This window comes from Monopterus albus, unplaced genomic scaffold, assembly GCF_001952655.1.
Source record: "Monopterus albus unplaced genomic scaffold, M_albus_1.0 scaffold431.1, whole genome shotgun sequence".
NCBI classification, from domain to species: domain Eukaryota; kingdom Metazoa; phylum Chordata; class Actinopteri; order Synbranchiformes; family Synbranchidae; genus Monopterus; species Monopterus albus.
In genome coordinates, this window is record NW_018128311.1 from 93,564 (window position 1) to 106,185 (window position 12,622).

Sequence of the window (12,622 nt, forward strand, 5' to 3'; positions counted from 1 at the left end):
TCCTGCCCAGTACTTCCTTGTGAAATTGTATTCTCATATCTCCCTACAATCCCTTACCTCTGTCCAAGCAGCTTTCCTCAGTCTCTCATCCCTACTCTGTCTTCACCCCTTCTCTATCTCCTCTAAAAGAAAAATATAAGAACCGCTAGGAGAAACCTCATATTGAATGACATCCTGCTGCATAACAAAGCACAAAACAGGTGGTTACAGCTGAAACTTAGAACTTTATTCTCACCAGAAACAAATTAAAATCAACATTCAAAGAAACATTTACAAGCACAGTGTCCCCCCCCCCCCCCCAAGCAAAAACAGATCTGTTGAGAGGGAAAACAAACCTCTGTATCAAAGCAGACTAGCTGCTAAGCCAGAGAACGAGTCCTGCAGCAGAGCTCTTTAACAGAAATCGTCTTCATGCTGCAACGGCTTCTCTGCTCCTTCTCTCGACAATCTGTCAGCCTCCTCGTTGCCTCTGTAGCCAGCGTGACCTGGAATGTGTATCTGGAGGATGAGGTGGAAGGAGAGGAAGAGTGGGAGAGAAGGTAAAAATGTAAAGATGATGGATCAGAGGTCATCTGCTCTGCAGATGAACTTCTGCAGTGTTTAGTTTTCTTTGCCATCTCCTTTGTTTCTTCACCTCATAAGACCGACACATTTATGTCAAATGATGGTCACTGCAATTTTGTGTTTGACTGGTAAATAGTGTTGACATCAGTGGCATCCAACTCATAATTACAATGTGGAAGCTTAAGAATAAAGAGGTTCCTGAAAATCCAAATACATATTATTACCTCAAATGAAAACGAGGTCCACTGTTTAGAGAAATTCAACCCAAACATGACTATATTGTTCTTTTTTTTTCTTTTTTACACTCACATCTGTATTCAGACAACAGTCTCAAGTTATCCAGAGATGTGGACACCCACAAAACACAGACAGGGTAATGTTTCCCAACCATCCATCTCGCATGTCAAAGAGATAAACCCGTTCACCTCACAAACTGTGTTCTGTAATTACATGGTGCTGATCCTGCTGTATTCACCAAGTCTCTCTTGAAATGAGATTTATAAGTTCAATAGGACCTCACCTGGTTAAATAAAGGAAACTGAATGCATGCTTAAACTTACATTATTATGTCTGGGGGTAAAAGGCCAATACAAAAATGAGGGAGCTAGTAGTGTACACATTTGATTTCCTTGGTGAGTAATTCACCTGCTAAACCATTTACAGTGGTGTGAAAAAGTGTTTGCCCCCTTACTGATTTCTTATCTTTTTGCATGTTTGTCACACTGTAATGTTTCAGATCGTCAAACAAATTTATATATTAGTCAAAGATAACACAAGTAAACACATCATGCAGTTTTTAAATGAAGGTTTTTATTATTAAGGGAAAACAAAATCCAAAACTATATAGCCCTGTGTGAAAAAGTGTTTGCCCCCTAAACCTAATAACTGGTTGGGCCACCCTTAGCAGCAACAACTGCAATCAAGCATTTTCTTTGGGACTGCAGCGAACCACAGTGAGAGCCATTATCCACAAATGGCGAAAACATGGAACAGTGGAGAACCTTCCCAGGAGTGGCCGGCCGACCAAAATTACCCCAAGAGCGCAGCGACAACTCATCCAAGAGGTCACAAAAGACCCCACAACAACATCCAAAGAACTGCAGGCCTCACTTGCCTCAGTTAAGGTGAGTGTTCATGACTCCACCATAAGAAAGAGACTGGGCAAAAATGGTTTGCATGGCAGAGTTCCAAGACGAAAACCACTGCTGAGCAAAAAGAACATAAAGGCTCGTCTCAGTTTTGCCAGAAAACATCTTGATGATCCCCAAGACTTTTGGGATAATACTCTGTGGACAGACGAGACAAAAGTTGAACTTTTTGGAAGGTGTGTGTCCCATTATGTGTGGCGTAAAAGTAACACTGCATTTCAGAAAAAGAACATCATACCAACAGTAAAATATGGTGGTGGTAGTGTGATGGTCTGGGGCTGTTTTGCTGCTTCAGGCCCTGGAAGACATGCTGTGATAAGTGGAACCATGAATTCTGCTGTGTACCAAAATATCCTGGAGGAGAATGTCCGGCCATCCGTTTGTGACCTCAAGCTGAAGCGAACTTGGGTTCTGCAGCAGGACAATGATCCAAAGCACACCAGCAAGTCCACTTCTGAATGGCTGAAGAAAAACAACATGAAGACTTTGGAGTGGCCTAGTCAAAGTCCTGACCTGAATCCAATTGAGATGCTGTGGCATGACCTTAAAAAGGCAGTTCATGCCCGAAAACGCTCCAATGTGGCTGACTTACAACCATTCTGCCAAGATGAGTGGGCCAAAATTCCTCCACAGCGCTGTGGAAGACTCATGGCAAGTTATCGAAAACGCTTGATTGCAGTTGTTGCTGCTAAGGGTGGCCCAACCAGTTATTAGGTTTAGGGGGCAAACACTTGTTCACACAGGGCTCTATAGTTTTGGATTTTGTTTTCCCTTAATAATAAAAACCTTCATTTAAAAACTGCATGATGTGTTTACTTGTGTTATCTTTGACTAATATATAAATTTGTTTGACGATCTGAAACATTACAGTGTGACAAACATGCAAAAAGATAAGAAATCAGTAAGGGGGCAAACACTTTTTCACACCACTGTATTTAAAATAAGTGAATATGATTTTTACCAACTGTTTTCTTACAGTAAGGGCCCTCAGTGAGAAAAATCCCAGAACTGGATTCATGACAATACGACTCCAGTGCCAGATGTTATTTACCCAGACAACCTCCAGCTCCGCGTTCAGTCTATCCAGCTTCACAAAGTCGTCTTTGTTGATCACCTGACCTCCAGATTTCAGCCTCCAGTCATTCAGCTTCCAGTTCTTTATCCACTTGGTCACACCTGCAGCACACACACACCACAAACTTCAAATTCAGCGTCTACTACATTCTAAAGTCGACACGTGTTGGGGAGTAACAAAGCCTTTGGTCAGAGTTAGACTGAGCAGGTTTCATGTTCAGAGGTCCAGTCGGGTTTTAGAGCCAACTAACCATTGATGGTGAACTGGCTGTCAGTGTAGAGGACCAGCTTCTTGATGTTCTTCTCTTTGGCTTGTTCCAGTGCTTTGCAGGCTGCCTGGTTATATACACACACACACACACACACACAGTGAGGGCCATCAACCTGATTGTGTCTATTAACACACTATTTGACTTGTGCATGAACCACAAAGTCTGTACATTTCTTTAAATATGTACAGTGTCTGGAGTTAACAGACCTTTGCAAGTCCAACAATTTTTTCCTACTTTTAAAAATTTACATTTGTAACGAAGAAGTTCTGAAAAGGCGTCAATAGTGATTTAGTTTTGGCGCCAAAGTTGTGGATGTGATCCAAGACTCGCTCTGTTGGAATAAGAATTTAAAAGAGGCTTATTATGTAAAATAATTCCTGCTCTTGGTTTAGTAAAATGAAACAGCAGCCTTTTGGGACACGTTGACATGTGATGAGAGATGTTTACCTGTATTTCTGCGCGCTGGTTGGTTTGTCTTCCCTGCAGCCGCTCTGCAGCGTTTCTACAGGAAAGCAACAGCAACAAGTGTGACATATTACTGTACTTACACTGATCACATGCACATTCATCTTAATAAACATACTGTATATATATATATAAGTGTGCATCTATATTTACTAATACTGTATATATAAGTGTGCATCTATATTTACTCACAGTGGATGGTTCTGGCCCCAGTACACCCCGATTCCAGCTCTAGCTCCCTTACATCCATTAGCTGAGCAGCAACCATCGGTGTACACAACCACAGCATCACCTGGACACAGGGAGAACAGCTGAGACTCCAGAGGCTTCCAGAGTTTATGCCTCTATTTCACATTTACAACAGGTGTTTACTAGTAGCTCACTAAATCCATTTACAGATTTAATAGCCATACAACACAAGAAATGCCTCCACAGCAGAATTTATATTTCACATTTTTGCAGACTTTGGACTATCTTACCCATGTATGTGAATCCATCTGTGTTTTCTGAAGATGAACTTTCTGCCTGTTTGACTCGTTTTGGAGGGGACACAGCCTCCTCATCTGACTGACGTCTCTTTTTACCAAGAGGGATATACTCCAGAGGCTCTGGACCTCTTTTAGGAAGAAGAGCGACAGCTGACTCCAAATTCTGAGCTACTGAGAGACAAAAGGAAAAAAAACACAACTTGTTTTTGCAACTTAAACTTGGAAAGTGGCATTTTATAGTTTCCCTCTGTCTTATTTAATGATTGTAAAGAGAGATTCAGGGCCCCGTATATCGCTACATGGTGGTTATCACACATCTGCTTCTAAGAAGGCTGAAAATACAAAATGTTCAGATGGTAGGAATCTTCATAGTGACCTACAAGCTGGGAAAAAAATGATATCAGGCAGGTGTAATGTAAAACAAAACATATCGGTGTAGGACTGGGATATGTAGTATATGGTCTTGGATCACAGCAAGGAACAACTGAGTTCAGTGTTTTTCTCAAAGATAGCAGAACTGAACCTATAACCGTTGATGGATTAATTTGATGCTGGGATCAACACTAACAACCTTTTTAATGGCGGGGCTTTCTCAGAGGAGCCCCTGCTCAAGGACTGGTTGTCTAGAATCAGTCAGGGTTTTCTTAGTGGTTGTACAGAAGAAAATCTTTAAGCCAGCCTGGACAAACTTACCACTCTTTACCTCCGGCGCTGCAGAAAGTCCAACACCTCTGACAAAGGCCCAGGCATCCCTCTCTGATGCAAACTTCTTGAAAGAGGCAGATGGAAATTTCTCCACCTGGCTCTTACATTCATCCCTAAAATCACAATAAAAACAGGAAAATAATGACCAGTAATTCCTGAAATCTGGAAAGGAATGTTCAAAATTTCTTAGATTATAAATTCAAACATTATCCCTGATCACATACTGCCTATTCTCTACAGATACAGTGCTGAACATTTCTCTGGATTAGTACAGATTGTGTGATAGCAATATGTGGTTCTACAGCTTTGAAGCTCTTTACCCTTTTATTTGATAGCCCACAAACGATAAAAAAGTTGCAATATTATATCTTTGTTTTTCAACATCACACAAATCTTAATGAGTCTTACAAATCATTTAGATTTTATGATAAATCTGTGATAACATATTCCATAAAACACTGTCATCTAGTCGTGGTAAACGCTGCCCAACATGCCTTAGATTGGCTATTTAAGGAAGAAACAAAATAAGCCGTTATGTTCTATGCCGAATTAAAGCGTGGACACTCCTGATTACAGAATGTTATTAAATAATATTCTAGCCGGCGTGGTGTTTTACTTAAACTCAAATAAACATTAAATAATCAGACATCTTTATGGAGATTGGCATGACGTCTTTTCCCATTAAAGAACGTGCACTTTGCTAGGTCAATTATTTTGATTTTCTAATAAATACATGTGCTGACATTAAGATGGACAGTCTCACCATGAATTGTAGACTCCCGGTTTGAATCCCTTCCTAACAGCGTAAAAAAACTTGGCCTTCGCCATGTCGGCGGCGGTGCAGAAAGCCGTCCTGGTTGCTGTCCTAAAAAGACCAGTCCATTTAAACATCAGTATTTGCCACGGAATTGTCGTCAAATGTAGGTGGCCAACATTGCGGTCCTGACTCAACGCAATAACATATCATTAAATCACACTGGTCAATGTGTGTTTTCCTGTGAATGCGTAAAAATGTAGGAAACCATATAACCGTTACGTGTAGAGCCAGTGAAAGACGCCAAAACTAGCTAGTACTAGGTACTCTGTCCCTAGTCTACTTCCACTGACTCACAAAGGAAAAGCCAAACTGCTCACAATAAACATAGAAAAGTGTAAGAGATGTTACAATGCTATGTATGGAATTAAGAGTTTTCTTTAGTCTAAGAAAATGTTATATCAAAGAAATCCCGAGGTTGATGAGCACCAGTTAAATACGTGATCTCACAAACTCTCGCGAACTTCAAATGCTGCATTTATAGTCACTTTTAAAATGCGTTCACTTAAGTTTCGCCTCAGACATACATAACATTTTGTAACTAATTATACTCCCATTTGGTTTAAATGTTTACAGAAGCGCAACAAACAACACCGTAAAAGTGCCAAATTTTAGCTAGCACAAAGCACCACAAAATAATTCATGAACACGCAAGTTGGATAAGTGGCATTTTTCCCATTCTGCCGACATTGCATGAATTCACCATGATCACCACGCGAGAGCTGTGCTGTAAGTCCAACACGGCTCTCGCGACAGCAGTATGGCTCTCTCGCATTGGATTAATTCTACTCTCGCGATGATCCGGCCTCTTCCTTGGCCGTCATTGACAAGGTTGGTTGTGCTATATTTTACTGTCCCGGATTTTCTACTCCAAAATGTGTTTTAGTTTTATTTACTTGTTAAATTTACATACCGTAATACACCTTAAGTCTCTGATACCTTAGATTGTGTAGTTTGCGGCGACGGATGGCTGTTTTATAACACAAAATAAGGTGTAGTAGAGTGGCTCCAGCTGAATGGGTTCTGGTTGTGGGGAGCAGTTAGCAGGCCGTGCATGTGTTCAGAAAGCAGCTAGAGGATTGACTGGAGAAGGTGGTGGATTGAAGATATTAAGCTCTGTGTATGGGTCGTTTTATGTAAAATTAAACAAATTGCTACTGGTTGTCACATAAAACTCCCCAGCCAAATTCTAGCAGAAATAAAAGACTACCGGCTAAGTTATGTTAGCCAGCCAGCGTTCCTTATAACTCAGAGCCAGCTTATTCTAACTAATTTGTAGTTTGTTTTCACCAGCTGACAGTCTAGTTTTTGTCTTTTCGGGCTTTGGGTTTGCGTGTGTTTGCCTGTAAGCGACAAATTTTGTTTCCTATATCGTTTAAGGCAGTGATGGGGTTTGCCTTGAGCTGTCGCACCTTTGGCCCAGCGCGGTTCTTGCTGGTTTCTGGAGCTCCTTTAGGACTCGTACTGCCAGTCAAGTGTTTTAAAGGAGGCTAAGTTGCGAGGCTACTTTAGTGTGTAACCCGCGTTTGTATTTGTTTTTCCAGAGACAAAGGCCATGTTCAGTACCAGCGCCAAAATAGTGAAGCCCAATGGCGAGAAGCCAGACGAGTTCGAGTCTGGGATCTCCCAGGTGAGAAAACCAGGTGCTACGTAGGTTTCATTTAAAGCGGTGTGGAGAATTTAAAGTGTGATAATGTATGTTACAGTGGGTATTGTATAAAGTCATGCAGTGCCTTTGACTTGCATTAGCATGAAGTGCAATAGGTATTGAGACAATATACAGAAGATGCACTAGCTACATTTATGTATTTATGCTTTCAATTAATCCCAATATCAGATTTATACTGGCACATGAGATTTTTTTTTTCTCTCACAGAAACCAATTTAACCTAAGTTTTATCCATTAAAATTATGGTTAATTGTTTTGGTTTTGCAGTCAAAGTGGGTGAGTTCCTTTATAGTAGTACAAATGCAGGTCCTTCATGCTGTTTTTCACGTCACCTTGCAGGCTCTTCTTGAACTGGAGATGAACTCTGACCTGAAGGCTCAGCTGAGAGAGCTAAACATCACTGCAGCAAAGGTAGAAACATACAGGAATCTGCCAGCAAAGCTGTCCACTCATCTCTGTCTACTTTGTACTTTATATTACCTTTCATAAAAAGCTAACTGTCTTGGTACTGTGCTGCTAGTCCCAGTTTTTAAGAAACCTGTGTTTACAAGTTAGTTACCAGAAAATGTTGAACTTTAAGTCCGACGTGGACACCCAGCGAGTTGCTCTCCTGGCTCTGTCCTGGTGGCGTATGGGAGCGTAGCTCTGAGCAGAGACGTCCAGTCCCGTTCCACAACGTCGGAGAGAAAGCTCTGTCCCCGGCTACTGCTCGGTGAGGACGGGCGTCCTGCATATTCCTACATCTTCCCAGAGTCCTTTGGGGCCATTACTGGGGAGCTAAACCATGCAGTGCACACTACTAGTCATCAGAGTTTGAGGGGTGCTAGTGTTTGTGTTGTAACATTTATATTGTAATGTTTTTCTCTGTCGATTTTTAAGTCAAACTTTAACAGTTGAGAATAAATCCTTCCATTCACCAGACTTTTCAGCCAGTTGTACTTTAGGACTTGTACATGGTGACTGGTTACCAGCAGAGAAGATGAATTTAAGTAGGCAGTCATTTTGTGTATATAAGAAGCAAAAACATCAGTGTCTCTTTTTCGTCCCATCACCTTTGTTCTGTTTTTCTTTTCAGGAAATTGAGGTTGGTGGCACCAGGAAAGCCATCATCATCTTTGTTCCCGTTCCCCAGCTGAAGTCCTTCCAGAAGATTCAGGTGCGTCTGGTCAGGGAGCTGGAGAAGAAGTTCAGCGGAAAGCACGTGGTCTTCATTGCACAGGTAAGGAGGGTGATTCAGTCCACTTTTTACTTGGGATTCAGTGCTGCAGGGTCACAGGGGTCCTGTCCAACAGTCCACATATATTTTATGGACTAGCTGGTGGCTACTGACCTTCTCTGCACCCTGTGCTGGATTCAGGGGTAGAATACAGGGAGTAGGGGTAGGTTTGTGTTAATACAGGAGTGAAAGCTGTTTGGTGTCTGCCTTCATAGCTATAGGAGGGTGAGCTTGTTCTCCAGTTTGCACTGGCTGACAACTTCTTTTTGGCAAAAACTTGAATGAAATAAGTGCAGTAAGCATTATTAGTTTATACATCCACTTTCTGATGCTTGTTCAGGCTTATGTGATAAATGCATTATTGCTATATACCACTGGGAAGCACTTAAAAATGTGATAGCAAATAATAAGACATGTTGTTCATCCTTTCATACTTACGATAGGTATTACATTTCACTGTGTTGCATTACAAAAGGTCTCAAAGCGTAAAGTGTAACTGGGCTCTGCAGAAACATTGCTCTGAGATCTGCCTGCTCTTACTGATCACGCCACAGCTAAAGTTGTTAATTCAGATTTTCAGCTCAATTGAGAGGAGGACACTGAGAAACTTCTCCTACAACCATACAGCACCTTGGATTATTACAAATGTCATCACTAAGCTTTAAAAGGGGCCGTTTGTGTATTGTTTACACAAGTGGCACACAGCTGTTTGATGTTTTAATTGACCTGGAAAAACCATGTGGAAAAGAATAAAGCACTTGCATGAATCAGTTAGGAGACAGAAGAATGGAGGTTGTATGAAATTAGTGGGTTGTGTGAGTTTGTCCGACGTGGACACCCAGCGAGTTGCTCTCCTGGCTCTGTCCTGGTGGCGTACGGGAGCGTAGCCCTGAGCCAAGACGTCCAGTCCCGTTCCACAACGTCGGAGAGAAAGCTCTGTCCCCGGCTGCTGCTCGGTGAGGACGGGCGTCCTGCATATTCCTACATCTTCCCAGAGTCCTTTGGGGCCATTACTGGGGAGCTAAACCATGCAGTGCACAAACTCTGTTCAAGGACCCAAATTATCAGTCTGGCTTTAAATTGTTTGTTTTTTTCCCCCTCCTTGAATCATGACTTTAAAACAGTTAATGTTGCATTTAAATGTCGATGAATCCTGACTAGAGATTAATCAGATGATGTTCTCGACTTTCAGAGGAGAATTCTGCCCAAACCCACAAGGAAAAGCCGCACAAAGAATAAGCAGAAGCGTCCCAGGAGGTGAGTAGAAACTCTCTGTTGGCAGTTGCACAGGTTTGTTGCTGTTCGAGAAAAGATCAGGAGCTGGCCCGATGTTGGTGAACACCATTAAGATGGCTGTGGCTTTGTTTTTACTGCCCATCTGCTCTGAACCACTGTAGTACAGATCGGGGTGTTTCAGGAGAAACGAACCACGTGGTTGGGTAGTGAGCTCTTTATTAGGTACACCTGTACAGTTAAATACAGTCCAGTACAACAGCCCTGTGGTAACATCAGTCTTTATGAAGCTCATGTTGCAGTTTTTGCTGAAATTGTTGGAAATGTATAAATCGTATTATGTTTTAGGTGACAGGTAAAGGTGGTGCTGTACTGGGCTGCATTATTATTCAGAGGTGTTCCTAATATTCTGATTTCCTCGTATGAGAAGGACAAAATAAGAGACACCACCAAATATTCATAATGATCTCATAGGGGCTGATTCTCCCAGCGGGTGCACTCAGTTCCAGCTTAATGTAACCACTGTGCTGAGGGATACTCAATACTGTACGATGGGGTTGACATCACCAGCCTCCTGTCTGACGCCACAGCTGCTCGAACCTGAATACTAAACTGTTGATACTGCTTGTATTACTTCAGTGCTGCAGCTGATTGTCAGTTGACGGGGAGTGAATGAGACAGTTGTGATGTGAAATGTGAACCTGGTGTGTGTCCGACGTGGACACCCAGCGAGTTGCTCTCCTGGCTCTGTCCTGGTGGCGCATGGGAGCGTAGCTCTGAGCAGAGACCTACACCTTCCCAGAGTCCTTTGGGGCCATTACTGGGGAGCTAAACCATGCAGTGCACAAACTTTGTTCAAGATTTGTCGTGACTCAGAACCCAGATGTGAAACGATTGCATGCTTTGATATTCAGTGTGTATTTGTACCTGATGACGATCTAGTTTGGGCCCATACTTAACACATTCTACTGATCAATCTGAGCACTGATCAATAGTTTGGTCTATAAAATGCAGACAGATGCCCAGCACTGTTTCTTAAAGCTAAGACTGTCTTGACATATTTAATTGAGAGTTGCACCAACCAGTTAATTTAGTGATCGGCAGAAAATTAAGCAATGATGATTTTGATAACTGATAAATCATTGAAGTCACTTTTCCAACCAAAATGTTCACTGGTCTCTGGTTCCAGCGTCTCAGACGTGAGAAGTTGCTGCTTTTCTTTGTGTTGCAGTGTCCCAGATGGAGCATCTTTGAGTTTAGGAACATTGGCTGAAAAACTAGTAAAATGGTGAAATTAAAATGAGGATTTTCCTGTTTCCTGATACTTGGTAGATCATTTGAGTCAATGATCTGCAGATATTCTGATAATGGAGAGAATTGTTAGGTGGGGCCCTGACTGAATTTAAAATGTGTAAAACAGGAACATGACAGCACGTCACATTTGAGAAGCTGAGAGCTGGCAACATTTACCCTTGATTGACTGCAGATTGATTTGTTTACTGGCTTATCAATTAGTCTGCTGTGAGCTTAGGCCCCTGAGGTTGTTTGGTGTTAATGTGGTTGTTGCTCGTCCTCCAGCCGTACTCTGACCGCGGTCCACGACGCCATCTTGGAGGACCTGGTGTTCCCCAGCGAGATCGTGGGTAAGAGGATCAGAGTGAAACAGGACAGCAGCAGGCTCATCAAGGTCCATCTGGACAAGGCGCAGCAGAACAACGTTGAACACAAAGTAAGTGACGGAACAGGTGCAGTAAACGTGTCTGGATGTAACACTGAGGAGCCGATATAGTTTGTGTCTGACGTGGACACCCAGCGAGTTGCTCTCCTGGCTCTGTCCTGGTGGCGTACGGGAGCGTAGCCCTGAGCCAAGACGTCCAGTCCCATTCCACAACGTCAAAGATAAAGCTCTGTCCCCGGCTGCTGCTCGGTGAGGACGGGCGTCCTGCATATTCCTACATCTTCCCAGAGTCCTTTGGGGCCGTTACTGGGGAGCTAAACCATGCAGTGCACAAACTCTGTTTAGGATCTTTCATACTTTGGTGACTGCCTTTACTTCGCAGGTGGTGAACTCAATGTGACTGGGGTTAAATGATGAGTTCACTGACAAAGTGTCATTTGAACTGATTCTGAAGAAATATAAATAAATAGTTTTGATGGTCTGAATTAGTTGGCAGGTCAATCAGCAGAAGTCATCACTGACAATTACACTAAGAGCAGGACGTTTAGAAACGCTGAAGGAGCAGCTCCACAGAATAAGTTCTTAGTTCTCTTCTTTAATTATGAAACTGTCGTCTCAACCGTAGCAGTCAAATCAGTCAAGCCGCTTGTTACACCAATAAATAAAACTGTTGTGACCGAAGTTAATGTTCGTTTCCCGTCATCTTTCAGGTGGAGACCTTCTCTGGTGTCTACAAGAAGCTCACAGGCAAAGATGTCATTTTTGAATTCCCAGAATTCCAGCTGTAAATGCAGATGACAAAATAAATTTGTTTACTGTCAGCGGCGTTTGGTGGTTGTCTTTCTGCTTCCTGGTCGGTGTCTGGCACCATAGGTTGACCTTATACTTTGGTTGTGTGGGGCGCCACCCTCAGGCCAAGGTTAGAGCTTCTTCAGGTTACTGGTGTGTAATGAGCACTGCAGCCTCACTGGACTGAGTCTTGTTTAATTTAAAATTATTGAGCTCTAATTTGCTGTGACAGTAGAAGCAATGTTTTACTGCAGGAGATTATCAATAGACAAAACAAGTTAAATACAAAGGAATAACAAAAACCTGTACAGAGGAGCCCAAAACATGTCACCACACTTCTCCAACTCAGCAGGCAATGGACCATCAACCTGCCAGCGCCGGCCCACTGTTGGGGCCGTGCATTCAGCTCGGTCTGGTTATGACATTGAAGCATTTAGCAGGAGGTAACAGCTGAACAGTTCACAGCTTTGTCTTTTGGCAACTATATAAGTGCATGATGACTACACA

At 42.5% G+C, this 12,622-nt stretch overlaps 2 protein-coding genes across 5 annotated transcripts; one reads left to right on the forward strand and one right to left on the reverse strand.

Annotated features, from left to right (window-relative positions):
• Positions 1-204: 204 nt before the first annotated feature.
• Positions 205-7,053, reverse strand: rnaseh1 (ribonuclease H1). Of its 3 annotated transcripts, XM_020586954.1 has the most exons (9): positions 6,943-7,053; positions 5,480-5,581; positions 4,705-4,829; positions 4,003-4,182; positions 3,716-3,815; positions 3,506-3,560; positions 3,038-3,122; positions 2,764-2,888; positions 205-498 (listed from the first exon to the last, which is right to left on the reverse strand). In XM_020586954.1, the coding sequence occupies exons 2-9, from the start codon at positions 5,542-5,544 to the stop codon at positions 394-396; spliced, it is 840 nt and encodes a 279-aa protein (XP_020442610.1). In that variant the 5' UTR covers positions 5,545-5,581; positions 6,943-7,053; the 3' UTR covers positions 205-393. The 3 variants fall into 3 exon arrangements, with proteins under 3 accessions (XP_020442610.1, XP_020442609.1, XP_020442608.1); XM_020586953.1 differs by lacking the exon at positions 6,943-7,053 and having other exon boundaries at positions 4,003-4,179; positions 5,480-5,953; XM_020586952.1 differs by lacking the exon at positions 6,943-7,053 and having other exon boundaries at positions 5,480-5,953.
• Positions 6,297-12,147, forward strand: rps7 (ribosomal protein S7). 2 transcript variants are annotated; one of them, XM_020586955.1, is made up of 7 exons: positions 6,297-6,361; positions 7,075-7,160; positions 7,539-7,610; positions 8,275-8,418; positions 9,608-9,672; positions 11,227-11,377; positions 12,037-12,147. In XM_020586955.1, exons 2-7 carry the CDS (start codon positions 7,086-7,088, stop codon positions 12,112-12,114), a joined length of 585 nt encoding a protein of 194 aa, XP_020442611.1. In that variant the 5' UTR covers positions 6,297-6,361; positions 7,075-7,085; the 3' UTR covers positions 12,115-12,147. The 2 variants fall into 2 exon arrangements, with proteins under 2 accessions (XP_020442611.1, XP_020442612.1); XM_020586956.1 differs by lacking the exon at positions 6,297-6,361 and adding an exon at positions 6,502-6,522.
• Positions 12,148-12,622: the final 475 nt, after the last annotated feature.

Excerpts from the sequence above, each read along its gene's own strand:
- rnaseh1 (XM_020586952.1), bottom strand. The coding sequence starts at position 5,607 with ATGTTTAAATGGACTGGTCTTTTTAGGACAGCAACCAGGACGGCTTTC. Across the intron at positions 3,123-3,505 it reads ACCAGCGCGCAGAAATACAG|GCAGCCTGCAAAGCACTGGA; the intron begins GTAAACATCTCT and ends GTATATAACCAG. Across the intron at positions 499-2,763 it reads CGGAGCTGGAGGTTGTCTGG|ATACACATTCCAGGTCACGC; the intron begins GTAAATAACATC and ends CTCATCCTCCAG.
- rps7 (XM_020586955.1), top strand. The coding sequence starts at position 7,086 with ATGTTCAGTACCAGCGCCAAAATAGTGAAGCCCAATGGCGAGAAGCCA. Across the intron at positions 7,611-8,274 it reads TAAACATCACTGCAGCAAAG|GAAATTGAGGTTGGTGGCAC; the intron begins GTAGAAACATAC and ends TTTTCTTTTCAG. Across the intron at positions 8,419-9,607 it reads ACGTGGTCTTCATTGCACAG|AGGAGAATTCTGCCCAAACC; the intron begins GTAAGGAGGGTG and ends CTCGACTTTCAG.